We start from the raw sequence: 27,264 nt of genomic DNA, 5'->3' as shown, positions 1-27,264 counted from the left end.
CCAGATCATGTCTTAGGTAGGTGACCAATCATCAACCATCATAAGTGTGTACTGTTGCTTCACATTTTTGGAAAAAGCTGATTCACATTGGCACTTAATTAGGATTAAGTCCATATTTGGCTCCTCAACTATTGGCCGAGTTTAATTTTAGCCCCCAACTCCGAAACCGTCTAAATTACACCCCAAAGTTCCTAAACCATGCAATTGTAGCACCTGGGCTGGTTTAAGGCTGTTTTGTGATGACGTGGTGGTGGTTTTGACTGCCTATATGGCATTGCCCACCACGTTGGACAATCTGAGTGTTTTTTTTTTGTCACTAGAATGGGCCAGCCCAGCCTGTTCATGTTACCATGCTCAGCGAGCCAACTTTGTTGGCTTCATGTTACAGAATTGAGTTCACATGAGTTTTTAACATAATTCAGTTCAACAGAAATAACTACACAGAGACAAATGACTTCACAGAATGAGTTCAACACAAATAAGTTTCCAGATTTCGTGAAACACATGAGTTTTTAATAGAAAATGCAACAAACCAAATGACTACGACACATGAGTTCTCAGAATTCATCTCGCACATGAGTTTAACACAAATTCATCAAATAAATCTCAGACGTCAGAGGTTTGGCCTTGCAGCTGCTTGGTTGAAGTAGTAGGAACTGCAGCATTGCCATCATACTTGGGGAATTCCCTATTCTTCCTAACCAACTCCCCCTCAGATGTTTCATCATAAGAATCGCCATCTTCATCAGTGTCCACATCAGTGCAATCCCCATCATCATTGAGATCAGTAGCAATTGAATTGGATGCCATCAAGTTCTCCAAGGCTCTGAGCCCAGTGCGTAAATCCTTCGTAGGGAACAACCAGTGCAAAAGAACAGGATAACTTGGACTGAAATGGTCATTAAGGTGTCCCATTACTTCAGGCAAGGAAATCTCGTCACGGTCTATGTATGAGACCCTCTCAGTTCCATTGCTACAACATTGCTCCAGCGTTCTAGCGAGAAAAAAATTAGACGGGCTGGGCCGGCCATTTTCCTGTTCGACCGATTCAGGCCAACGTGGTCGTATATGCCATGTAGGCAGTCAAACCACTTCCACGTCATCCAAAAACCACTCTAAACCAGCCCAGGTGCTACAATTGCATGGTTTAGGAACTTTGGGGTGTAATTTAGACGGTTTCGGATTTGGGGGCTAAAATTAAACTCGACCAATAGTTGAGGGACTAAAAATGGACTTAATCCACTTAATACCATATGTTGCTCTGCCGACAATGACAACTGGGTTCGAATACGGATTGGATACTGACGGATATTAGGTACAAACATATTGGCCTTATGTCCATATTCCTTTCATTATTGACTCACGACATTCTGGAAACCATCGACGTCGATGTTGGGCCCTCGATGGGGCTGCTGGGACGCCGTATGGTAAATGGACCAGCCAGAGTCCATGCTTCTGCAATGGAACTAATCACAACATTTGCTTTCTTGATAAAAGGGAAAAGATACATTGCCTGGTTTTACATAACATACATAGGCACTCCTTACAACTACAATGAAATGAAATCCTGGAAGGTAGACCGTAGGCCAGCATTGCCTGAAACTGAACATTTAATTTAGAAGGCCATGTTGATGTTGACGCATTCCTCCTTCACCTGAGCAAAGAGTTCTGAGTTCAAGTACCTCTCCCCACCACTGGAAAACATCGTCACAATCAACTTTCCCTTGCTCTCCTCTCGTGCCGCAACCTGCAAGGTAGTACACAATCATATGACCACGGAACAATAAGGAATAGATGACTGTAGAATTTGCACAAAAGGTAAGAGCAACAAATACTAAAGAGCGTGCCTTTAAGCAAGCAGCTGCATTTGCCCCTGAAGATATGCCAACGAGCAATCCTTCTTCCCTTGCCAACCTTCTTGCCATGTCCATGGCTTCTTGGGAAGTTACTGTTATGATTTCATCTATTTGTGATGTGTCTAGTATTTCTGGGACAAAACCAGGCCCTATCCCCTGTATTTGATGATATGCTGGCTCACCACCTGCGGGTCAAATAATACACAAACATAAAGATCATGCGCACTAAGCAAGGAAAACTATGAAGAACATATATTGGTGGAATATTGGCATACATATATAGTGGTCACATGTTATTTTTCGAAAACATATAGAGGTCACATGCCTTACCTGAAATTACTGCACTTTCAGCTGGTTCAACGCATATTAGCTTCACGGATGGATTCGTCATCTTCAGATACCTCCCAGTGCCTGTCAATGTGCCTCCTGAACCTGTTGCAGCAACAAATATGTCCACTTTGCCTTTTGTGTCGTTCCATATCTCAGGTCCTATAAACAAATTTTAGGATAGAAAAGAAGTCTCAGGAATAGAGTAATAATTTACTGACACTTCATTCCTAGTCGCTGGTGCTTTGTGGATTATGATGTAGGATTAGCAATGGATAAACAAAAGGATTCGAAAAGGACTTCCTTTAGCATCTCTAGCACCACTAAAATTTAAGGTTTTAATGTGGGACCAACGAAGAGAGTTATTTTGACAAAAGACAAGCACAACGGTCAAGGAAGCAGGATATGCTACTTTTGTCACAAAAAATGAGACAATTAGACACTTGTTCTTTGAATGTCGAGTTGCCTGACTGATTTGTAGGATAGTCAAATGGCTTTGGGACTAACAAAACCTTCTAGTATATTACATATGTCCGGTAGCTGGTTAACAGGTTTAGCTAAAGATGTGAAACTACTAGTGTTGCAAGGTGCCGCAACTATATGAAAAACCTTTTTGGTTTTTGAAACTTTTTCTTTGTTGGTTATTGTTGCGGTCATCCATTAGCTCTGTACATGGGTGGCTCCTTTGAAACCTAAACTTTACAAGATTTAGTTGTTGAGGCTTCACGAGGCCATGGACTATTTTTTCTAGGCACATGCATGGCTTTACATGATCTCTTTTATTTTTTAGGCTGTGCACTTCTTATTAGCCAAAGGCTGGGAGCCAAGTCTTCTATTATCAAGAAAGCATAGTCCTTTGTAGACACTTTCAGGGAAATGTGTATTCTGTACTCATGTAAAAGTCAGCACGGCTTTGACTCCATGAAAGAGTCAGTTGTGCAGAATACTTTATTCCGGAAGTTTGTATCGCTTAGTTAATGTTTGCATGGAGCAAAAGATGCAACTGACTATGGGACAAAATACTGTAAGTGCTTAGTTCTTGTTTTCGTGGTGCAACTCTAGGATGCAATTGACTGTGGGACAAAATACTGTAAGAGCTCCAGGAAGAATCAAACATCTAAGTACGTAACACAAAGTTCAAACAATACTACTACCACATCCAATTTACATTGAAGAAATCACGTTACCAGTCCATCTGAAGTGTGCATCAGGATTTGCAGGGTTAGTGAACTGGTCTATAACATAAACATTTTCCATTTCGTTCTTAAGCTGTTCAACTCTATCAAGTAGCCCCTTGAATCCATTAATTGTAGCATCTGCAAGAGACAAGTAGGTTCCCATCAGAGAGACTTACTCAACTGGTATAATGGACGACTGGACATGATGGTGTGTAGCTTCTTACCAACTAATATCACTTCAACGCCCAAGTATCTCAACAGTATCTGCTTATCTATTGCAATTTTTGCTGGCATGACAGCAACGAATCTGTAGCCTTTCTGAGCCGCAACAAATGCCAGACCAATACCAAGATTACCACTCGTGAGTGCCACTAGTGTTGTTATGCCAGGTGAGATCAGGCGTTTCTCCTCCGCATCTTCAATCAATCTGCAAATTTAGAATCCCTAAATTGTAGGAAAACAATGTAACAATTTGAGTTGTACCGCAGACACTTGTATGTTATTTTGAAGAAATGAAAGGAATCAAGCCTCATGTGTACGAGTTAAGTCATGTGTCATTACCACTTATTTCATATGATCAGTAGTTTTCTGCTAATTGAACTATATTTAAACAACTCTTGCTCATAATGAAGAGTTGTAGACTATATGTTGTATCAGTGAGACAAATGCTAGAACCTTTTGATCACAGTTCACAAGAGTGCTATAGCGAACTGACACTTTAATGCTAAGATAACTTTACCATTTTGTATCTGAATTGCTTGGTGAAAAATATGTTATGTCACATCAAGAAGTAGAGCAGTCACCTGAGAGCACTTCGATCCTTAACAGAAGAAAGGGGCTGGTACGGCTCAATCTTCCCAATCAGGCGAGCGTATATGCCATCCTTCTTGGCAATATTTTTCAGTTCTATCAGCGGCGTCCAACCAATCAGCTGAAAGGCAGAGAATTTACTCATAACTAATTGCAGGTTTGCAACAAGCAGCAACAGCAAAATTAGCAGACTTCACAACACTTTGATGTATTCCTATAGGAAGAATGTTGCTACACAAAGAAAGGGAATACAGCAGCCACCTGTGTGATGTTCGATGCAATGCACTCCCCTTGCAAGGAGAGCAACGACGGTATTCCTTTCCTTCCTTCCTGCACCTCCATGTATTTACAAATTACAGCAACGTCAACAAGAACTGGGAGCTTCAAATCTCTTGAACAAATCAATGGTAGGAGTGGAGGGGCTCCAATGCTGCTGTTTATTTATACATATCCCTAACAGGAGGCCAGGGCAGTATCCAAGAAGCTTCCCTTTATCGAAACTTTGTTGACATGTGATGTTTTTGGAATAAAATTAAGAACACATGTTGACATACAAGACAATATGCAGTACGTCAACAAAGGGAAATTGCGTCAGATATAGAAGCCACTAGCACGTTGTTGACTAACTTTTAGACCGCAGAAATTCTAAAAAATGGTATTGCTACTTGGAGTGCAAGCAACTCTTGAGTTGACGAGAAGGAAAATTGTCAGTTTGTCACTGTCAGTTTGCCACAACCTGCAACAAATACGTAGCACTCCAGATTTAGAGCAATTGCTGTGAAATTCACGGAAATGAGGTACGGGCAGTTTGAATCGTATCATGGTTGTGTAGCCAGATGGCACAGAAAAACACAAATGGTGTGGTTACCAGCAAGAACTTCAAATGGCATGGGTATCAGGCTATCAGCAAGAACTTCAAATGGCGTGGGTATGCCAAATTGCTGGGAATCATCGCTGGATGCTCCACCTGATCAGATTCTTACTGACTCAGGTCTTATCTGTGCGTCTGGGCACCGCAACCTGCTCTTCTACTTGAGAGTAACACATGCCCGCATTATCCAGATCTTTCAAAAAAAAATGGTGTGGGTTTCAGCAAGAACTCTTGATACCTTTGGGGCTTCGGGTCTGAATCCCATTGGGTTTCCTTCTGGAGACAACAATAGAAAATCCACTCTTGAACCATCCATCGCATTTGAGTCCTTATCCCAAGCATGGTTCTTTGAATTGAAGGCACAACGCATAATAAACACTCAAAAAAAATGAAGCAACGAGACTTCGAAGTGCAGTTCAAGCCAGATTGATAACCGCGGGATGGTCGGACTCGTGGGGAGGCTGGGAGCTACCAGAGTTGAGAGTCAGGGACGACGATATTCGCCGGCGATCGAGGAGTCGTCGCGGCTAGGGATGCGGGGTAACAGGAAGAGGAACCGCCGCCGGAGTTGAGGATGGAAAGAAAGCAAACTGTACCGCAGCAGGAGAACATCAGGTCCCTGACGAGTGGACCCTCATGGCAGAGATGAGTCGCTTTCCTGTTTTACCCCTCTCTGTTCCTCCCTCCTCCATCAACGCCGTCGCCTCCTCTGGCCCGGCTTCTACCTCGTCCGCCGCAGGCGTTGCCTCGTCTCGGCGGTAGCATCGATTAGAGGCCGTGAAGGCGGACCGCTGTCGTCGTCGCTGCCGATGCCGTACATTCGCTGCGGATCCAATCAAGACTACCTTGGTTTGAATCGCACTCGTTACACCATCTCGAAGAGCTTCGGCTAAAATGAATAGCTAAATTCTAATGTTTAGTTATTTTGTAAAATAGATAACTTTTAAAAAAAAAGAAGAGATTTACAACAGCCTTGCTATCAGATAGCTAGTGCAAGTGGTTGACTATATATGGCCAACGAAAATCAAGGGATAGTAAACTTTCTATTTTACAAAACCAAATAGCACATCTGTTGGAGTCTATTTTTCTACTATAAAAGTTCTAAAAGGCCTCCATAATAAGAATAGCAAGGCTGTTGGAGTTGCTCTTAGGCCACTCACTCTATCAGAGTCTAAAGTTATTTATTACATCGAACAATGTGGACTTAGAGTCTAAATAAGACTTGGAGTTTTATTTTTTCAACCTCTTTCTTCAATAAATATGCTGCCACATCAGCAAAATACCATAAATAATATGTAATTAATTGTCTTGGACTCTGTGATAGAGTCTTGTGAGTGCCCTTAGGGCACTCACAATGCAGACTCTATCATAGAGTCTAAAGTTATTTATTACCTCGAACTATGTGGACTTAGAGTCTAAATAAGACTTGGAGTCTTATTTTTCTACCTCTTTCTTCAATAAATATGCTGCCACATCAGCAAAATACTATAAATAATATGTAATTAAGTGTCTTGGACTCTGTGATAGAGTCTTGTGAGTGCCCTTAGGGCACTCACAATGCAGACTCTATCATAGAGTCTAAAGTTATTTATTACCTCGAACTATGTGGACTTAGAGTCTAAATAAGACTTGGAGTCTTATTTTTCTACCTCTTTCTTCAATAAATATGCTGCCACATCAGCAAAATACCATAAATAATATGTAATTAAGTGTCTTGGACTCTGTGATAGAGTCTTGCACTGTGAGTGCCCTTACATGCTGTCGTTCGGTCTTTTTTTTAGGCGAACGAGCCTATGGACATGCTGGATTTCTCACCTTGGTAGGAACATCCCATCATAAGAAACAAAATTCGACAAGGTATGTTGGTTTGATTGTTAAACCATGGTTGAAAATACTATTAGTTGATTTTTTATGAGAGAAAATTTTATTGAATGGCTAAAAAATTTAGCTGATAAAATATTCAGTTTTTCTATTCATACATTCTAACATTGCTTGAAATTTATTATTCATGACACAAATTTATTACCTATGTCTCGAAAATAATACAATTCTAGTATAGTTGATTGTCTCAGTTTTAACTAATAAACTGTTTGGTTTGAGAAATGAGTTAAGTCTTGTTTAGTTTGCGAAAAAATTTAAATTTAACTACTATAGTATTTTTGTTTGCATTTGATAATTATTGTCTAACTATAAACTAACTAGACTTAAAAAAATTCATAAATTACAAGCAAATTATGTAATTAATTTTTTTATCTATATTTAATATTTTCTGCATGTAAGAATGTTGAAATATTTTTAAGAGCTATCCGTCCGAAGGTGTCGGCGCACTGGGCCAGCTGCAAACTCGGGCTTCCCTCGCTCTGCAAGGTGTCCGCGCGTGGGCCCGACGGAGTCGCTTTCTCGCTCGGGAGGCGCCGCACTCGCGCGTGGGCCCAAATCTCTCGTGGGCCAGGCTCGTGGATAGTGATCGGCACACGACTTTGGTCCGACACCAGATGATTACGGCCGAACGGGGGCCTTGCTTTAGTTCCTCTCCTAAAAATTTGCATCCTATCTTATCGAATATTTATATAAAATATTAAATATAAATTAAAAAAATTATTAATTATATATACTATAATTATTTTATAAGAATTTTTTTTAATTTTAATTAGTTCATGATTTAACAATAAAATACTATAGTAATATATATACTAATAAAAAATTAATTAGACTTAATAAATTTATCTTGCTAAATTTTATAATTTATTTTTTTATTAATATCTGAATACCTTATATGATACCGCTAAGTAGCACACGATATAAACTCTAGTTTTCAGACAAACACGCACCACACGTGAGTTCACCCTAGGCACTTTTTGACCGCAAATCGCACACCGAACCGAATCGCACCGACTTGTCGGTTTTTTTTATTTTCGGTTGCGGGTTCGGTTTTTGGTTTTGCACTATTCGGTGTTCGGCTTCGGCTTCAGTTTTACAAGCAGACCGGACTGATTAACCGAACAACCAATGTACATCTCTATCACGGAAAGCAGAGCACACTCAGTCACTCACGCTCCCCATCCCCACTCCCTAGACCCCAGCCCACCACGGCCCATCAGGGCATCCTGGCCAATGTGGCAATGCCCCAAGTCCTCAACCCTAAACCCCCTATCCTAATCCTACAACCGCAACCAGCAGAGGCAGAGACGCGACACCCCCATTCCCCAACACCCAAACCCTAACTCGTTGAGGCATCAGGCAAGGCAGGGCGCAAGGGGCGACTAGGCCAGCAGCAAGCGGCTAGCGTGGCAGGCCGGCGGCTGGAGCAGAGCGCGCGCAGACTGGCAGTGGGCTAGAGCAGAGCGTGGCGGCGGCAGTCGAGTGGAGCAAAGCACAGCCGGTGGCGGGCTGGAGCAGAGCTAGGAGACGGGCGACTGAAGCAAGGAAGGAGGCAGCTAGCACCACCCTCGTGAAAGCTTTGTGGTTAATTCAGTTAAAACCAAAAACCAAAATAAAAAACTGAAACCGAACTTTGCAGTTTACAGTTTTTTGCAGAACCGATCGAGTGATATAGGCTGGAAACCAAATTTTTTTTAAACCGAATTATCGGTTAAAACTGAACGCTGATTGTGAGTTGCTCAAAAACAACACGTAGTGGTGTGTACTATTCTAGATCAGAACAGGCTACTACACTGTGTTGTGTATTTCATCTGTATAGGAACAAGAAGGCAATCGATCAATTACATATTGCATCGGTGACTCTAGCTAGTGATTATAAACACTAACGTACTTTAGGGTTTAGCTTGTTTGAGATCTAAGATGATATAAACTGTGGTTTTAGCTTGTGGTCTTATCAATTATAGTTTTATTTATTATTGTTATGTGAGATAGGTTAAATTTTATGGCTCTTCTAATATTCTACGGTTTGATATGTTTATCATTTTTGAAGATATTATTCTCATAGATTCCGACGGTTATTGATAGATTTTCTGATCAACTACTAAGGCCTTGTTTAGTTCAAAAACTTTTGGAAAATCGATACTGTAGCACTTTCGTTTGTATTTGACAAATATTGTCTAATCATAGACTAACTAGGCTCAAAAGATTCGTCTCGTCAATTCCGACCAAACTGTATAATTAGTTCCTATTTCCGTCTATATTTAATACTCTATGCATGCGTCTAAAGATTCAATGTGACGGGGAATCTGAAAAATTTTGTAAATTTTTTTGAGAACTAAACAAGGCCCAAAGTTTTAGTAATTACGAAAAATATCAATACTGTATTCGTTTCCGACTATAAAATCGATTTCGTTTTCGTTTCCTATGGTTTTCATCTCTACAAACACGCACCCCACGCGTAATGGCGTGATGTGTGTTCCTCAAAAACAACGCGTAGTTACACTGTGTTGTGGGCTTGTGGCCCCGGCAGGAGACCGCCGACCTCAAGTCAAGTCCTTGCCCTCCTCCACTTTTGCCCAGCGCGGCCGTTGCTTTTCTTTTTCGCGGAAACAGCATCACACGTTCATCTTCCTTCCCTGTGCTTTCCTTTCTCTAAAATAAAGTCAGCGTCAGCACCACCATTCGCTCTTACCCAGCGGGCAATGGAGAGCGCAGCGCAGTCCGTCGTGAGCAAGCTCGGGCAGCTGGTGGTCGACGAGCTCCAGGACATCCGCGGCGTCGGCGACAAGGTGGTCCACCTAATGGACGAGCTGTCCACCATGAATGCTGCGCTCCGCATGATCTCCGAGGCGGACCAGAGCTCCGTCGACCACCTCACAAGGGAGTGGGAGAAGCAGGTGCGCGAGCTCGCCTACGACGCTGAGGACTGCGCCGACATCTACCGCCTCCGCGTCAACGTCAACCGCCGCCCCGCCTCCGGGACTCCTCCGCCGCCAAATCACCGCCGGTGGTATCATGACTATGGCGTCGTCGTCACATGGAGCAAGCACCTGTTCGACAAGCTTCAGCTGCGACGCGCCCTCGCCGCGGAGGTCAGGGCACTTCTGGCACGCACCGGCGCCGTCAGCGAGCGCCGCGCTCGTTACGGCATTGATCGGGCCGTGCTGCCCAGGTCCTCCAGCTGCTGGCTCACCCCGGTCTCGACGGCGGCTGCGCTCCGCCATGCACATGACCCCGATCAGCTTGTCGGCATCGGCGAGCAGGTCACCGCCCTGGCCGAGAGGATCAAGGCGGCGGAGGACGACGACGACGGTGACAGGAGGCTGAAGGTGTTCTCCATCGTGGGGTTCGGGGGCCTGGGGAAGACGACCCTGGCCGTGGAGCTGTGCCGGCAGCTGGACGCCGACTTCCAATGCCAGGCACTGGTGTCCGTGTCGCAGGCGTTTGATGGGGACAAGGACATGAAGGGGTTGCTGGGCCGAGTGCTGCACCAGATCGTCAAGGTGAAACAAGACGAGGCCGCCAAGGTCCACCAGATGGATGTGGAACACCTGTACACCAAGCTCAAGGACCTCCTTAGGGACAAGAGGTACATATACATATACATATACATATACATATACATATACATATACATATACATATACATATACATATACATATACATATACATATACATATACATATACTTGCGGTGCTCGGTGCCCTAAATAATAAAAATTTTCAACTGTCCACAACATCGTGTTTACAAATAGGGACTTACTTTTATTAGTTTTCTTTCACACGACTGCACCATTCCCTTTGCATAGAGGTAGGCGGTGGGTGGAAAGAACCATATGGTAGGTAGAGAAATGATGCATCAAGATTTGTGTGCCAAAAACAGAAAAAAGACCAAGATAGTCCCCGCTATAGCAACTACAAGTTGGTATTCGACAAATCATTTTCCTTTGCACACACCCTTTGTGATGACCGTATGGCATCGAACGAGATTCATGTGGCAAAAGGGAGATGGACAACAAGATTGTCTCTGCGGTTGCATGTGACAAATCATTTTCCTTCCTCTTGTGACCAAAGGTGCAATCTGCACCGTTCAAGTTCAAATTGTTGAGATTCATGACAGTAGAAGTGGATAGAAAATCATGGGTAGGCGGGGAACTCATACAACAAGAATTGGGTGACACAATAGATCAACTCCAACATAGTCTATCACTGATTCAACATAGGCGTGACTCTGAGCCCATGGCACAATAGCTCAACACCACCACCACTAGAAAAAAACAAGAAAATAATCTAAACAACACATGGTCATAGTGTGGTGGCAGTAGCTTCTTGGGATCGAGAGATGATCGAAGTAGCTGGCTAGCGGTACATTTTAACTTATAGATAAATTCACAAACATACAAATATTGATGTAGTTTTTACCTAAGGGTATTCAGAGTATTGATTTTCCATGGGTAATATAAAGTAAACTAGCGGTGAATCAAGACTGTCCAAGGATAATTAACAAGATAAGGTAAGTGATATTTTTGGAGATTAGAAAGGATTTTTCTAAGATTTCTCTAAAAGTTTTAAAGAATTAAGGTCTAGGTTCTTGCTCAACTAAACTTACTATAGAAAAATATTATTGTCTCGTCCAACTATCGAGGGGTGAGAAAGGCAAAGTGGGAGTTGGTCTATATGATAGCACCAACTTGAATGTGGTGGATTACGTCAACCTAACAGGACTGTTATCCCTAGGGCTACAATAACTATATATGAGGTTGGACACAACCTGAGGTAAATAGCCTAGACACCATATTTGCGCTGCTACTAGCAGGAGAACATAGTGCAGACATCCTCTAGGTAGATACATGAAAAACAATTTAGTATGCAGAATTTATCCACAATATTATATATTTGGTGGATGCATGGCTAAGCAAGGCCGGTAGGCAAAGTGAAGCTGCATTAAGAATCATAGGTAAACATTACATGCTCAAGAGTCGAAAGCAACATTTAAAGTAATAAGTAGGTAAAGAGTAACATTTCTCAGCTCAGACTTTTCACAATCCACATCAATTGTGACTCTATAGTGAGGTTAGATATAAATAAAAATAAAAATATCTTGCTTCTATGAGAGCACAACAATTCAAATTGATTCAAAACCCTATAGGGGTGTACTACTTTTCCCACATGAAGTATAAGACCAAATCTCTCCATACCCTCAGCCTCTAGTAAAGGTTTGATTCATGACTTCACTCTTCTTTGTTTTTGCGAGTACTCATTCACAAGGTTGGCTAGGACATCTGATGAACAACCATGATGGTTAGGAGTACTAGCATCTTACTATGTAGCCCCAAAAATGCAACAAATCCACAATAAATGTGGTCGTAATGAGCTACGAACCTTATCATTTACATTTATGATATCAGGTAGGTACAGAGAGGTTCTCAAGGTAGTTTCAACAAATGTATGATCCTTTAGGGTCAAGCGAGTTTAATGTTATCTAAGACTGGTGAAAGGCTAGAGGGGGGGTGAATAGCCTATTTAAAAATTCTACAAACTTCAACTAGACAAGTTGATTAGTAAAACAAAAGGCGAAGCTATTCTAGCACTAGCACAACTAAGCTATGCAAGCCACCTACACAAGTCTAGCAAGAAAGCTAAACACTAGTTACAACAAGAAAGCACAACTAGAAGCTTGCTACACTCCTAAACAAGAAAGCTAAGCTAAACAAGCTACACAACTAGCAAGGTATACAAGTAAGTAAGGAGTGGGGAGTGATTGTTATACCAACATTGTAGAGTAGAGATATACCCAACCAATCACTCACAATCACAAGAGAATCCTCGGCAAGAGATGACACAAGATTTTTTACCGAGGTTCACTTGCTTCCCGGAAAGCTAGTCCTCGTTGTGGCGATACACCCACTTGATGGATCACGAGCTAATTGGCAATCCAAAGCCAAACCCTCAGCGGGTGCCGCACATCCACTCACAAGATGGGGATCCTCCAAGCCACGAGCAATCCACTAGAGTAGCCAATTGCGATCTCCCGCGGGGAAGGCTCAAGAACCCCTCACAAAACACTTGGTGAGGCTCGAAACAATCTCCAATTACGAGATCAACACCACCGCTGCTCCAAGCCGTCTAGGGCGTCGGGAAACACCCAAGAGTAACAAGAAATCCGCAGCAAACTCAAGAATCAAGTGCCACTAAATGCAACTCTCAAAGCAATGCACTTGAATCTCACTCAATCTCACTAGGATGAGCAATCAAGCAAGGAGATGAGTGGAGGGAGTGTTCTCTAGCTCAATGTATGTCTCAAAGAATCAAATGTGCAAGAGTTGGCCTCCCAAAGCCGGCCACCTTCTATTTATAAGCCCCTCAAAGAAACTAGCTGTTGGCTGTTTTTACTGGGCTGAAAACGGGGGCACCGGACGCTACTAAGTGATCACCGGACGCTCGACCCCCAGCGTCCGGTGCTCAGGGAAAGGCCACTTGTCCTCTTGGAAACCCGCATGTCAGATTCTAACGGTCACCTGCGGACCACTGGACGCTCTGCAAGTCCACACCGGACGCGTCCGGTGCTCACCGGACTTATGCGCAGAGAGTTCCGCAAACCGCAGGGTCACCGGTCGCTAAGCACCGGTAGCGTCCGGTGCTCACCGGACCCATGCGCAGAGAGGGTCGCAAAACGCCCTCACACCGGACGCTAGCCACCGGACGCTCTCAGAGTGCGTCCGGTGCTTAACCCTAGCAGGGTCAAGCACACCGGACGCTGAGGCCAGCGTCCGGTGCCTCTACACTCAGCGTCCGGTGAGTGTTCCTCGGAGAGAAAACACTCCCGCGACTTCTCCAAATTTCCCACCGGCGCAACAAAAAATATACACTTATTTTTCTCAAAAGCGCCGAATCCCGCCGAGCTAACTCGGCGGGAGGGAGAGAGGAACCCAAACCCCTCTCAACCCTAGGAACTCCACCTCCTTTGCAAATGTGCTAACACCAACAAGTGTCCACCACCAAAGTGCATGTGTGTTAGCTTTTCACAACAATTTTCCAAAGGAGTTAAGTTAGCACTTTACTAGATACTAATGCATATGCTCAAGATATGGACCTAGTAGCACTTGATTCGAGAGATGACCGTGATTTCCCCTCTTGATAGTCGGCTATCTATCCTAAACCCGGTCAATCACATCTCTACTCATCTTAGACCGGCAAAAGTAAAACTCTATGTTTATACCTTTGCCTTGATCACTTTGCTCCTCGTCTATCACCATGATCTTCACTTTATGCTTCATCCCTTTGTAATCATGTGGCCACCTTTCCATGCCACCATGCACCTTCATCACATGTGTTGTTATGCCTAACTCAAATCACTTAAACACAAGGCATTAGCAACTTGGTGTCATTAACTACCAAAACCAAACTTGGGCTTTCAACTGGTCCACCATGACCTTACCCCTTGTTGTGCCTCGATTCATCACTCACATTGTCTAGGTTTTGGATAGCCTTGACAAGTTACATATCATTTTTTATTGATCCGACATGTGAAGCATTTTCGAAATCCTATAACTTGAGAATAGGGATTCTAAACCTCTACTTTTCAGTACCCATCTCCCTCTAGTTAACATTTCTAGGTCATCATTTTATTGGAAATGGAAGCTTTTATTAAACCAAAGAGCAGTACATCGAGTTGATACACAAACTTTGGAACACTCCTTGCCTCTGCCTGACTAAGAGGCACACATCATAAAGGAAAAAAACAAATCTAATGACAATCAATCCATAGACAGACCGTTAACCAAAAAGCCAGGAAAAGAAGACCTTCGCCACCTGCTCCAACTGTTGCGAGACCACTGCAGCTATACCCTGCATATCTGACCACTAGAATATTCCTAAGAATGGAGTCAATGGGTAGCTGCATAAATAACCTGCAAAGGAGAATAAAATTCTTTCTTTTCAAAAACAATGTCATTCCTATGCAACCATATGGACTAGGAAATCACTCTTGCTCCCAAAAGAACTAAATACATCAACTCTTTTTTTTACATCATAAAACCAACTACCAAACATATGTGATATATTTTGGGGTTTTGCTAAATTCAACGCTATGTGAGCAACGCTCCAAAGCGATCACGCAAAACAACAATCAATAAGCAAGTGCTGAATTGTCTCGTCCTCGTAAGTAAAAGTACCATTATACACATAGCACTTCAGTTAACAATAAATTGATCCAAAATAGAGTTTAGATGTAGAGGTGTCTGCCTAATAAACAAGGAATGTTGCAATATCCTTGGGCCATCATGCATCCATTACATCTCTCTGGATTTACGGTACCTAAATGTACTCACATGATTTATAAGAGATGATGCAAGAAGAATATACAGAAAGTTACAACATGGGAGTAGATATAGTTGAGGTTTCTGCTTCACAATAGAAGGTTTCCTTGAGCTCTAGGATGGGTGTGATGTTGAAGGGTGTCAGATCGTCCTTGTGCATGAAGTATTGTTGGACTGTTCATCCCATCCAAGAGAGTTGACAGACATTCTGTGGACTGGCAAACCACCCGAGCATGTTAGAATTTCTCTTTTTCAAACCAAATAGTGTGTGACAGACCATCCGTGAGTGGTCGTGGATCAAGGCTCACAGCTTTTAAGGCTAGACCGCTAGGTGAGGCTTAGATTTGGTATGCTACACGAACCAATAATTTTTTTTCATGAAATATTTTTACTAGGTAGTATATGCCATAGGTAAACTAGTGAAAATTGTTTCATGATTTTTCAATCACTAGAGAAGTAGTTATGCAATTAAGAGTTAGAATCATATTTAAAATTTAAAACATTATTTTGAGTGAACATAATTTAAAAAGCTAGACTACAATACTACACAGTCAACAAAATTTATTTCATATTTTTGGAGCTATATTTATTTTCTGTGAATTTTGCAAGCTCATGAATGCATATGAACTGTCTAGTAACAATATTATTGTCAGCATGGATAAGCGTACTTGCAATGTTGAATTTTGCAATCATTGGACTTCCCAAAACAATTATGTAAGTTGGGTGCCATCTTTGATTGTGAAAGATTGAGAATATTGGAGAAAATCTCAATTAATATTTATAAGGCTAGCCCAAAAGTTTAAGTCCCCAGCTTTCTAGTGGACTTGCGATAAGGGCCCAGAGCCCAAGTACCTGAGCCCAAGTACCTCGAAAAAAAATATCAGCAATTGCCACATTCCATCAGTCGTGGCAGATCAAACTGATTAAAAGGAATAGAAAATGTTTGAAAAGTTTGTGCAGCTCAATGGTTTTTGTTCTTTATATGTCTCCTAAAGTAATGTGAACGTCTTAAAGTCCCCATTGTAATTGAAGTAAGTATCAATGTTGTTTTAAAGCTCTTGGCTTGAATTTCCAGAGAAACCAAAATCCTTTTTTCGGTGGGCAACAGAAACCGAACTAGTTAGTTTATATTGTATATACTACCGAACTCCTTATTTGAACAACTCTTTTTAACTCTTGTTTTTACACATTCAATATTTTCTAACTCCAAGCATATGTATATGTCCAATTAAATTAGGTATCTCATCGTGATCGATGATGTATGGAGCCTATCAGCATGGGAAGCTATCCATGTCAGATTGCTAGAGAATAATTGCAATAGCAGAGTCATTGTGACGACTCGGATAGAGACTGTTGCCAAAGCAGCTAGTGTTTCAGAGGACCTTGTCCATCATATGAAGCCCCTAGAACCAAAGGCTAGTCAAGAACTATTCATCAAGAGAGTATTTGGCTCCATGGGCACTTGCCCCAATGGACTGAAAGAGATCATGAGAAAGATTTTGAAAAGATGTGGTGGATTACCACTGGCCATTGTAAGAATTGCGGGCCTTCTAGCATGCTACAATTCAGATGAGAGTGTAGAAATGTGGATAAGAGTCTCCAACTCAATTGGTTCTCAGATGGAGAGCCACCCCACCCTAGAGGGGATGAGGCAAGTGATTACACTCAGCTATGACTACCTGCCTCATCATTTGAAGGCTTGTATGATGTATCTGAGCATTTTCCCTGAGGATTATGTGATTGCCAAGGACAGGCTATTGTACAGATGGATTGCTGAAGGCTTGGTTGCTGAGAAGCGGGGTTTGACTTTGTTTGATGTTGCAGAAGAGTACTTCAATGAGCTAATAAGCAGGAACATGATTCAGCCAGACAAGTTGTCAATAACCGGAAGCTATAGGTACATGGTGGTGGAAGCGTGCCGAGTGCATGATATGATGCTTGAGGTAATGGTGTCTAAATCACAGGAGGCTAACTTTGTTAGCTTGGTAGGGCGGCAATACAGAGGAGTATTGGCACATGGCAAGGTTCGCCGTCTCTCTGTTCATGGTAATGACAACGAGCCTATCAACCCCATCAAAAACAAAGTGGAGCAGCGACATCATGCAAGGCATGGCATAGAGGCGATGAACCTACAACATGTCCGATCATTGACTACATTTCAGGTGGAAGGCCTTGACAAGCTACTGGATCGACTAGGTGAGTTCAAACTGCTGAGGGTACTTGACCTGGAAGATTGCAAGACTCTGCAAGACAAGCATATGAGAGATGTCTGCCGTTTGTATCTTCTCAGGTTCTTGGGCTTGAGGGGTACACAAATCAATGTGATGCCTAGCAAAATCGGTGACCTAGAGTTTCTGGAGACTCTCGATGTCGAACAGGGAGGGATCATCGACATGCCGCCAACTGTGACAAAGCTGAGCAAACTTGAGCGCCTAAAAGTGCGCCGGTGGATTCTGCCACCAGGGCTAGGGAACATGAAGGCCCTGCGCGAGGTGGCTTGGGCCTTTCTCCAAGGTGACGTTCATGTCGCCGAAGAGATCGGTGAGCTGCAACAGTTGCAGTTCCTCTCCATAGAATTGGGTGGGGAGCCCAAAGAGGATTTTTTGCAGGCGCTTGCCTCCTCCCTGAGCAAGACATACGCCCTCCGGTCACTCCATCTATCAACCTATCATCGCATGACATTGGACTTTCTCCTTCATGTCTCCTCACCGCCGCCACTCCTCCGGTGTCTTATCATGAATGGGCCTATTAGTCGATTTCCTAACTGGATCTCATCACTCAATCATCTTGTGGAGTTTACCATGAGGCGAGCACAGCTTGCTGGTGACCAGCTACTTGATTGCTTGTGTAAGTTACCCAACCTGCAGACCATCGAACTGGGGTCCTGGAGCTGCAAAAACAGAGAGCTGGTTGCACGCACTACTCACAAGTTTCCAGGGCTGAGGACCCTGAATCTGTCTAGCTTTTTTGGAGATCCAGAAGTAGTAAAATTTGAGCAAGGATCAATGACAAAGCTCGAGAAGCTTCTGGTAGAGTTCTCTAACGAAACGAGGAGCATTGTCGGCATTGAGAACCTTAAGAACCTTAAAGAGGTAAAGCTCAGAGGTAAAGAAAACAACCTGTCACTAGAACTTGCACAGCGGCAGCTCAAGGAGGAGAATCAGAATCGCCCCAAGTCCAACCAGATCAAAGTTGTTGCTGGATGCTGGTGATCACGTCATGTTTTCCCATCCTTTTGGAACTACCGGAAGACAACGCTTCTCCTCACTGTAGTTATTTCCCTAAATTCTGCTCAGACTCGATGGAACATTTAGTTGGTACTGTATCATTTGTTTTCATTTCCAATTTATGAACATTCAAATAAAACAACGTGCATTCAGACGTCAGTGCCTCCAACGTGCAGCCAACCAAAGTGCTGAGTTCATGGAAACGAAGGCTTGTACTGATCAATGTTTGCTGAGAACAATTTTATACGAATATTATGACAACACATTAGCATGCAGTAGTAGTTTGAAGTAATTTTTTCCAACGTTCTTGCTAAACTGGTTTTCGATCCAGGTACGGGTTTTTGTAGCAATTTTACTGCGCCGAGTTTGATCTGTACAAGCTTGTTTTGTTCGGCCGTACATGCTGTGATTGAACAACTTACTAACAGACGACTAACGTTATTTTTAAGGCAACGGCAGGAGCACTGGTGCTCAATTAAGTAGGAAAAGAGCTATATGTACCCATGGCAAACGCTATGCCGAACACATGGTCCTAGAACCAGAGTCGAAAAAATTTCCAAACTACACTAATTTGTTTGCCCACCCATTGCCATTGCCCTATGTCTCTGCACTATGTCCTCTTTGGTCATGGAGACAATTTGTTGCACTGTCTTTGTGCATATTTTGAAAGATACTCTTATTCTTTTTTTTCAAACGTTCCACACGATGTATATGCAAACTCCATTGAAACGTCTGTGTTCTTGTTTTGGCACCTTGTTTGCCATATGCTCCCACCAGGTGGAAAAGTGTCTTTTAGAAAAGAGAATATATTAATATCTCAGCTTCTCCATCGATCGATGATATAGTAATTATTCCTTATTACACCACAACACTTCAAAACTACGCAAACTCAAACGCAAGGCACGCACACCATAGTTTGCGGACCTAGCTGCTTCATCAAAAAGATAAAAGTGTCACACACACACGTCCTCCAGCTGTCAGTCAGAACACCTGCTCGCATAGAAAACAGCCGCCACAACGCGGAACTATCCATCACCATATCACACAGGTCATCTCGGCAACTCAAAACTGTTGCCACCACCTCCCACACTGCCCTCCTTGCCAACTTCATGGGCGCCTCCCACACCGGCCTCCTCACCAAATTCGTGGTCCACTACCAACAGATGTGAGGCCCTCCAGTCACCACGCCAACGCTCTCCTCTTGATCGCCTCCCTCCGTCGTTGACACCGCAAACTTGAATCCTCAACTAGGCTTCCACCTTGCTCGCCATAATGTTGGCCACCCACAGTAGACTCACCGAGCATAATCTGACCAGAAGATTCAGGTTTTCACCTAGGGAAGACAAGCCACACAAAGGAAAGAAGACCGATCGATTGACGCTTCCAAGAAAGAAAAATCGTGTCTAGATTCATCATCGTCATCGGTCCAAGAAGGGCAAAGCTTTGGCCATGGCACCTCAACCCCGTGCACATCATTGGCCACGGCTTGTCTGCTACGCTAGCCACCGCCCGTCCAACCGAGTCACCTGCTATCATTGATGTTGGTAGCCACTGTTGTCCAACTCGCCGACCAGCATCTCTAGCCACCGTCATGTTGATGACTCCCCACGCCAAAGTAGGAGCAGGAGATCATAGATTTGAGCGCGAGGCCACCCGCTCTAGCTTCAGAAGCAAGATTCGAGCCAGCCGGCCACCCATGACCCCATGGTTGTTGGGCACTACTAAATACACCGGATAGAGCCTACGACCAGCCACCATGCCTCCAGTCAGGGCGAGCTAGATCTAGCTGCTCAAGCTTTGGATCTGACCACCAGAGCACCTAACTGGTGGCTCCGACCATCATCGTCCCCTCCAAAAACCTCTTAGCGCCTCCGCATGCCAAACCCACCACTCCCGGCAACAGTGTCAACCCATTCACCAAGCACCGTCCCCACATAGGTTGTTACGACCTTCCTAGGCAAGAGCCTCATCGCCACCATCCTTGGGAGATGTGCGAGCTTCCTAGCTACACCCTCTAGTGACGGCGAGGGCAGGGTATGCGGCAGTGGTTGGTGGCGGCGGTAGCTAGGGTTGTCACCTAAGGTGCCCGTGTGGGTGGGCGACGCGGGTGTCTCCTCACGCGTGTGTGTCCAATAGATGGATGGACCCTATGCATTGCTGAGGCAGCTACAAAGCAAAATTCTCCCAAGACAACATTTGATCTCAAACAGCACATGCTAAGAGACATGACAGTGAGAGGTGTAGTCTAGTCTCTAGAGGACCGTTACAATGGGCACAATGATCTTAGTGTAGCCATCCCCTTTTTCTGAAGATTGTCTGGTGTTAGGATTTTATCAGGCAGTAGGATTTAGGCATGAATTCTGCATTTATTCTCGGCTTTTGCTTTCCAAATGAGGTCATGTTGGGATTTTTTATGTGAACCTCTCAACTACACTTTAATTTGTATGCCGAGCGAGTGGAGCACACTCCATCAGCTTTCCACTTCCATGTAATGGAGTCTGGAACCTTGGGCTACAGTCGAACACTTTGGATTTTGATCCATAGGTCGTCAAACTCCTGGAGTAGTACTACTGGTGCGTTCGCAGCAATATGATCCAGTTAACATTGCTTAGTTACCGATGAACTAATCTGTTCTTACGATGTGCCAACATGAATTAGTGTGATGCTAGATATTTGGGTGCCTCCCCGCCTAGCTAATTGTGGTGTTAGAAGTGTGCTTTGTTGCCATTGCCAATTGTGATTGTGGTGGAAGCATTGAAAAGGAGACGATCTATGTCTTTGCATGGCACTTCCATTCCCACCCAAGGTTTTGGATCATCTCCCAATTCTTGCCAAATCCATCTTAAGTGCAAAGCTCTTCCAGATCTTTCCAGGTCGGGCACTCCTAATCCACCCAAATCCTTTGGCGTATAGACAATCGGGCAATTCACTAAACAGTGACCCATGTTGGTGTTCTCCTCTCCTTTCCACGAGAAGGATCTTCTGGTTTTATCAATCTTCTTCCTAGCCCAAACAAGCGGGAACACCATGAGGTGATGGTAGGCATGGAAGATAAGACTGTGGTTACTAAGGTTAACCTACCTACTATGTTGAGCATCTTCCCTTTCCATCCCAGCAGTTGCTGACCAATGTGCTCGATGAGGGGTTATATGTGGATCTTTTGCAATGATCTCATGTGTAGCTATAGGCCCAAGTAGCGCCATGAAAAAGATTCTCTTCTCCCTACGAAGGCAGCTAGAACATGATAAAGGTCAATGTTTTGGCACTTGATTGGGTGGACCGAGCTCTTCTGCAAATTTATGTGAAGGCCTAAAACTTTGCCAAATTCTTGCAGTATGGTCATGATGCATGGCTTCCAGGTCCTCTTCGAGGGGGTTAATAAATATTGTAGCATCACCAGCATACATGGAAGTTCTCCATCTTGTTGTGGCCAAAGGCAATTTAGAGAGGATGGAGTGTTGTGTTGCCAAATCTAGTATGCATTGCAGGCCATGTTGGCTGCCCATTTAGGATCACCCTTGAGGAAGTGGTGCGGAAGAGTACTGAGACCCATTCCCGCCAGCCTACTCCAAATCTGTGCGCCTAAAGTGCCTCGAGAAGATAGCTCCAACTGACCATGTCGAAAGCTTTGTGTATGTCTAACACTTGAGGAAGAGGGTTGGCAATTTTTGCTTTTGCATAGTCCACACCATATTCTGTATGTAGAGGAAGTTGTTGTGGATGATCCTTTTTTATGAACGCACTTTGGCATTTGGAGACCAAGGAGTCCAACAAGGGGGCTAGCCTGTTGGCAAGCAACTTGGCGAGTTACATAGTGACATTGGAGACAGTCATACTAGGAGAGATGATTAGAGGACTAAAAACAACCATAACATTACACACATAAAGGAGGTTGCAGCAGCTGGTGAGCTAAATGCTGAAATGGCCACCAGTTTTGCTGACTGGACTTCTGGTGCAGGAGCAGCACAATAGCAAAAGCTAACATGACGACACTCGAGCTGTGGAGGTCGCCCAAGCGAAGATACAGATCACTGGAACTTAACATGAGCAACATGATGAACCCTTGCACCAAACCATGGAGCCTAGGCCTGGGAGCGGCATGGCATCTTCTTCAAGGCCACATATATAGGGCCTGACGGACCACTGTTCCAAATGCTAGATCTGTAAATAGCACTCGTAAGCAAACTGTCACATGTGAGGGAAGACCGCACGCTATTTCCGTGAGTAGCTGGTTACCGAGTCTCTTGGGCCAAGCCGCCTAGTTGGACCAATCCCCTCCGCTCCAACGGGCATTGGATTTGCTTGTACTAGGAGGTGTTTAGTTAATATGCTAAAGTTTAACAGATCCTGTAGCACATCAGTAACTACAGCAATTAGTGTCAAATCATAGACTAGGGATGAAAACGGATCGGATACGGACGGATATCACCGATATCATATTTGTTTTCATATTTCTGGTCGGATTCGGATTCAAATACGGATAATGTCAATCATGTCGGATAAGATACGATTGGATGTCGACATCATAAATATACGATTTAAGTATTCAGATATGGATACGGATACGGTATCGGATGTTGAATATTCGGACTCGGATACGGACAGATCTAAACCCCTCTAAACGAATTCGGTCTCGAATACGGTCGGAAAATATCTGTATCATTTTCATCCCTACTAATTAGGGTTAAAAAATCATCTCGCAAATTATTCTCTAGCTATGTTTTTAATTTCGTAAATAGTCTATATTTAGTAGTTTATATATGTATTAACATTCGATCCATAGGTGTTAAAAAAACAGCCCGAACGTCTGACCCATCTCTTGTTCCTCATCCGGCACAACTGAAGCAGACGGTGTATTGCTCACAGTTCGGTTCTCTCGACCAATGCATCATGCATCATAAGCACAATGCGGATCCAATCACGAGTGTTTTGGTTTGAATCCCTCTCATTTTCATTACATACATGTTGTCGTTCGGTTCCTTTTTGGGGGGCAACCGAGCTTATGGACATGCTGAATTTCTCACCTTCCAGGCGTACTCCGAAAACCTTGGCAGGAACATAAGAGTCCATAATAAGGAACAAAAATCTGACATAATATTTATTTTCTCTTAAATTCATACATTCTGACATTACTTGAAATTTACTATTCATGACACAAATTTATTACCTCTATCTCGAAAAGAATACAATTCTAGCATAGTTGATTGTCTCAGTTTTAACTAATAAAGTGTTCGGTTTTAGAAATGAGTTCATACATCGTCTTCTCACTTGTTACTTGTTTGTTTGGATAGTGGAAAGTAATGGGTTGATTTATCGTCAGCTTGTTCCTCAGAAGCTAATAATCGGTCATAGTATAAGGAATGAAGTCATTTCATCAAATTTGGGAATGGACTCATGATGATCTCATCTATAATGGAGTGATTCCTTAAACCAAATCTTATACTCTTATAAAGCAAAACCCTACTATCTATTTCTCTCAACATGCAAGCTATCCAACTAGGCAATCCAATATCACACACAATTAAAATCCACTAGCTTATGCAATTGTAATGTCCACATCAGCAAGTCACATATTTTTCTGAACATTTAAGCTGTCCAATTAGACAATACACATTCTAACATATTTATATTACTTCTTCATACTCGCGGCAACGCGCGGGAAATCCTCCTAGTATTCTATAAATAATCGGAAAATAGTATAAGGAATGAAGTCACACTACTACAATATTTTTTTACCGAGGGGGCAAAATCCCTTAACCGCGGCGGTTTTTGCAACCGCCTCGGATCAAAGGTCATGGTTAATGTGACCTTTTCTGAGGCGGTTCGTTGCCCACCACGGTAAACCTGATAAAAAACAAAAAAACCATGGATAAGCCCAGCGAGCCCATCCATGGGCCCACCGAGCCCATCCATGCGTTGTTGCCGACGCCACCATTTGTGGTGCCTAAATCCATGCCCGACCATGCGTAGCACCGAGATCCGCTCGTAGCCTCCCGTAGCCGGCTCTGGCTTCCCATTACCGGATCTGCGTCGGCGTTCGTCGATCTGACCACTGCCGCCACCGCTCGAAGGAGGAGCTCACCGCATGAAGGAGCAAGCGCTGCTCCATGCGCCGCCACAGACAGGCGCTGCCAGAGAGAGAGAGAGGGTGAGAGAGGTTTAGAGAGAGAAAGAGAGGGAGGGGAGGGGGCTCGTCACCTGGATCTAGACGCAGCAGCCGGCCTCCTCGCCGAATCTGGCACGGGGGAGGGGAGGCGGCGCCGCTGGGTTAGAGAGGAGGGGGCACCGCCTTCCGCGCCATGGCCGCCCCCACGACGCCTTGAAGGACCATCCCATGCATCGCCCAAGGCATGCTTGTGCGCCGCCTCGCGTGGCATGGAGGGAGGAAGAGGAGTGGGAGAGAAGGGAAGGGGAGGGAGCGCCGTGAATCTAGAGAGGAGGGGAGGGAAAGGGGCGCTACCTCTGAGGGATGAAGTGAGAGATAGGGAGAAGAAACCCTAGCTCTTCGTTTATATACGATGAGTGATACTGGGCTAAAATAGGCCACCTATTGGGCCACTATTTTTCGATACGAACCTTATAGCGCGCCCGTCTCGGTTAATAGATTTACGAAAGGCGGTTGATGACCGCCTCCGAAAATAAACTATTTTTGAAGGCGGTTGTCTTAAGATGACCATCTCGGTAAATCGATTTTGTGAGGCGTTTTTTATGACCGCCTTAGTTAATAAAAATGTCGCCTTGGTTAATCCAGGGCATTAACCAAGGCGGTTGAAGAAACTGCCCACCTCCAAGGCTGTTTTCGAAAGGTCATGGAAAATATTTTATGTAGTTGTGTCATTTCATCAAATTTGGGGAATGGACTCACGATGATCATCTCATCTAGAATGGAGTGATTCATCAAACCGAACACTCTATAAATAAATGGGATGTCCGTTTTGTGTGATCGAGAAAAAAAAAGCTATAAATAAATGTAAAAGAGGACGAATTATTTATAATACCAAATAAATATGAAATACCTATTTGAAGCCATAAATATTGATGCTCTTTTCAATAGATTTGGTCAAACACAAAATAGTTGGACTAAGAATAAGACTAGAATTGCATTTCTTTTGGGGACAAAGGCAATACTAACTCATCTATTAATCAACTAAAGCTTGAATAAGAGACACTGTGCATGGTAGTCAAATCAAGCACTTAGACTCTTTACAGCTAGCTAGGATACGGTGCCACCACTTTGTGAGGACCTAGATCATTAGCATTTTGACATGATGCAGTGATTCTCCTGTGACCTTTGTCTGTTAATGCCTGTCACTGACACCCTACGAACAAGAGAATAATTGGGTGAAGGAAAATCCAAAGACCAAAAAGGATCTTTAGTAGCAATGTAGCATAGGAGACCTCATGTGCACGAGCACCTGCCATGTAAAGTATGAATAGAGCCAAAGGAAAGTACTCTTGCCAGATTGATGCACAGCAATGGTGGGGCAACTTTAGAACACCTATTGGCAGAGCCTGTTAGATTTTAGCTGTTGAATGCTCTGTTAAGATTGGAGATTCTACGCTATCTATAGATTAGGAGACTTTGGGTTCATGTAGTATTCCAGTTTTCCTATCCAAATGGGGCATGGGGTACTGTTCTCCCACTAGATATTATTGAAAGGTAACTGATTGTCATAGGCTCATATAGCTCCTTGTCTCAATCGGGACTGCACAATTGCTGATCAGATGGTCCAGCGACGCTTTTAGAATGGAGCATTCTTGTGGGATTTGGAGAGATTTCGCTTTTCGTTGCGAAATTCCGAGAAGGCCCCAAATGGTTGACTCCAACAATTATTCCTCAGCATCACTTTCGGTTCCTGAATCTGAATCTACAGACTTGAATACCTGATGGCAAACAACGATTCAAGACTGCCCAAACAGATGTCAGATGTGAACATCATCACATAAATGAGAGCGTTTCACTTTCAGTAATCAACTCTCAATCCTTGGTATCCACATAAACTGTGCAAACCCACCAGCTACCTTCCTACTGAAATGTACCCATTGACTCATCCTGTATAGGCTGAGCCGGCCCAGCCAACCATCTCCAAACACGTCCAAACGAGGGTTTCTCGGCTTTCTGCACATCGCTGTCAGAAAAAAGGAAAGGCAGAATTCAGGAGCAAAAAAATACACCATGCAAAAGGGCAACAGCAGCAGTTGAAACCCTTTGGTACAATAATTGGCCAGCTAGGGTTTTGTCATGTTAATTCTTTTCCTCCCACAGTACTCAAGTAACTCGACAAATCTGATCTTGCAAGGAGGGCAGGGGGGGAGCTCTAAACTGATGAACAAAAGTCACGGTTGTTAAGCTTATAGGATCGACTAGCAGTAGATCTGGTGAGGTACAACCTTTTCATTTGGGATAGAAACATGGGTCCTAATACAAGAACTACTAGATGTGAGGGAGAGAGAGGAGAGTGAAGTGCACAGACCATCGGTGGGGTTGGAGATGCTGGAGCCAGCCATGGAGACGGTGCTCCTCTGCGCTAGGGCAGCGACGGTCGGGGTAGATCAGGTGACCGGCGACGGTGGTGGAGTGGAGCACGATCCAGTGACAGCGGCGAACATCAGTGGTGCTTCCTGTTAAGCCTAGGCAAAAATAACCGAGAACCGAAACCGAAACCGAAACCGAAATAACCGGAACCGAAACCGAAATAACCGAAACCGAAAATTTTATTTTCGGTTAGCTGTTCGGTTCTCAGTTCTTAGGAACCGAACTAACCGATCAAATTTCGGTTCCCAGGCTCGGTTAAC

The 27,264-nt window shown here is 43.7% G+C and overlaps 2 protein-coding genes and 1 long non-coding RNA gene across 5 annotated transcripts; 1 reads left to right on the top strand and 2 right to left on the bottom strand.

Moving 5' to 3' along the window:
- Positions 1,462 to 5,904, bottom strand: LOC8085539 (cysteine synthase). 3 transcript variants are annotated; one of them, XM_021458134.1, is made up of 9 exons: positions 5,515 to 5,864; positions 5,281 to 5,388; positions 4,433 to 4,501; positions 4,165 to 4,292; positions 3,586 to 3,788; positions 3,371 to 3,499; positions 2,187 to 2,345; positions 1,848 to 2,041; positions 1,462 to 1,747 (listed from the first exon to the last, which is right to left on the bottom strand). In XM_021458134.1, exons 2-9 carry the CDS (start codon positions 5,356 to 5,358, stop codon positions 1,616 to 1,618), a joined length of 1,092 nt encoding a protein of 363 aa, XP_021313809.1. In that variant the 5' UTR covers positions 5,359 to 5,388; positions 5,515 to 5,864; the 3' UTR covers positions 1,462 to 1,615. The 3 variants fall into 3 exon arrangements, with proteins under 3 accessions (XP_021313809.1, XP_021313810.1, XP_002451796.2); XM_021458135.1 differs by having other exon boundaries at positions 4,433 to 4,907; positions 5,040 to 5,904; XM_002451751.2 differs by having other exon boundaries at positions 5,281 to 5,864.
- On the top strand, positions 9,384 to 18,714 carry LOC8085538 (putative disease resistance RPP13-like protein 3). Its single transcript, XM_002453507.2, has 2 exons — positions 9,384 to 10,512; positions 16,479 to 18,714. The coding sequence occupies exons 1-2, from the start codon at positions 9,626 to 9,628 to the stop codon at positions 18,451 to 18,453; spliced, it is 2,862 nt and encodes a 953-aa protein (XP_002453552.1). The 5' UTR covers positions 9,384 to 9,625; the 3' UTR covers positions 18,454 to 18,714.
- On the bottom strand, positions 24,005 to 24,842 carry LOC110434346. Its single transcript, XR_002451769.1, has 2 exons — positions 24,667 to 24,842; positions 24,005 to 24,596 (listed from the first exon to the last, which is right to left on the bottom strand). It is a non-coding gene; the product is annotated as an uncharacterized LOC110434346 (long non-coding RNA).

The sequence above is a fragment of the Sorghum bicolor genome, chromosome 4 (assembly GCF_000003195.3).
Source record: "Sorghum bicolor cultivar BTx623 chromosome 4, Sorghum_bicolor_NCBIv3, whole genome shotgun sequence".
Classification (NCBI taxonomy): Eukaryota; Viridiplantae; Streptophyta; class Magnoliopsida; order Poales; family Poaceae; genus Sorghum; species Sorghum bicolor.
The sequence above is the reverse complement of the archived record's forward strand: the minus strand, read 5'-3'. Positions and strand labels throughout refer to the sequence as shown.

Coding starts and splice junctions, on each gene's coding strand:
- LOC8085538 (XM_002453507.2), top strand. CDS start 9,626: ATGGAGAGCGCAGCGCAGTCCGTCGTGAGCAAGCTCGGGCAGCTGGTG. Junction 10,513..16,478: donor GACCTCCTTAGGGACAAGAG/GTACATATACAT, acceptor CAATTAAATTAG/GTATCTCATCGTGATCGATG.
- LOC8085539 (XM_002451751.2), bottom strand. CDS start 5,412: ATGCGTTGTGCCTTCAATTCAAAGAACCATGCTTGGGATAAGGACTCA. Junction 4,502..5,280: donor TCAGACCCGAAGCCCCAAAG/GTATCAAGAGTT, acceptor ATGGAGGTGCAG/GAAGGAAGGAAAGGAATACC. Junction 2,042..2,186: donor TGAAAGTGCAGTAATTTCAG/GTAAGGCATGTG, acceptor TTTGACCCGCAG/GTGGTGAGCCAGCATATCAT.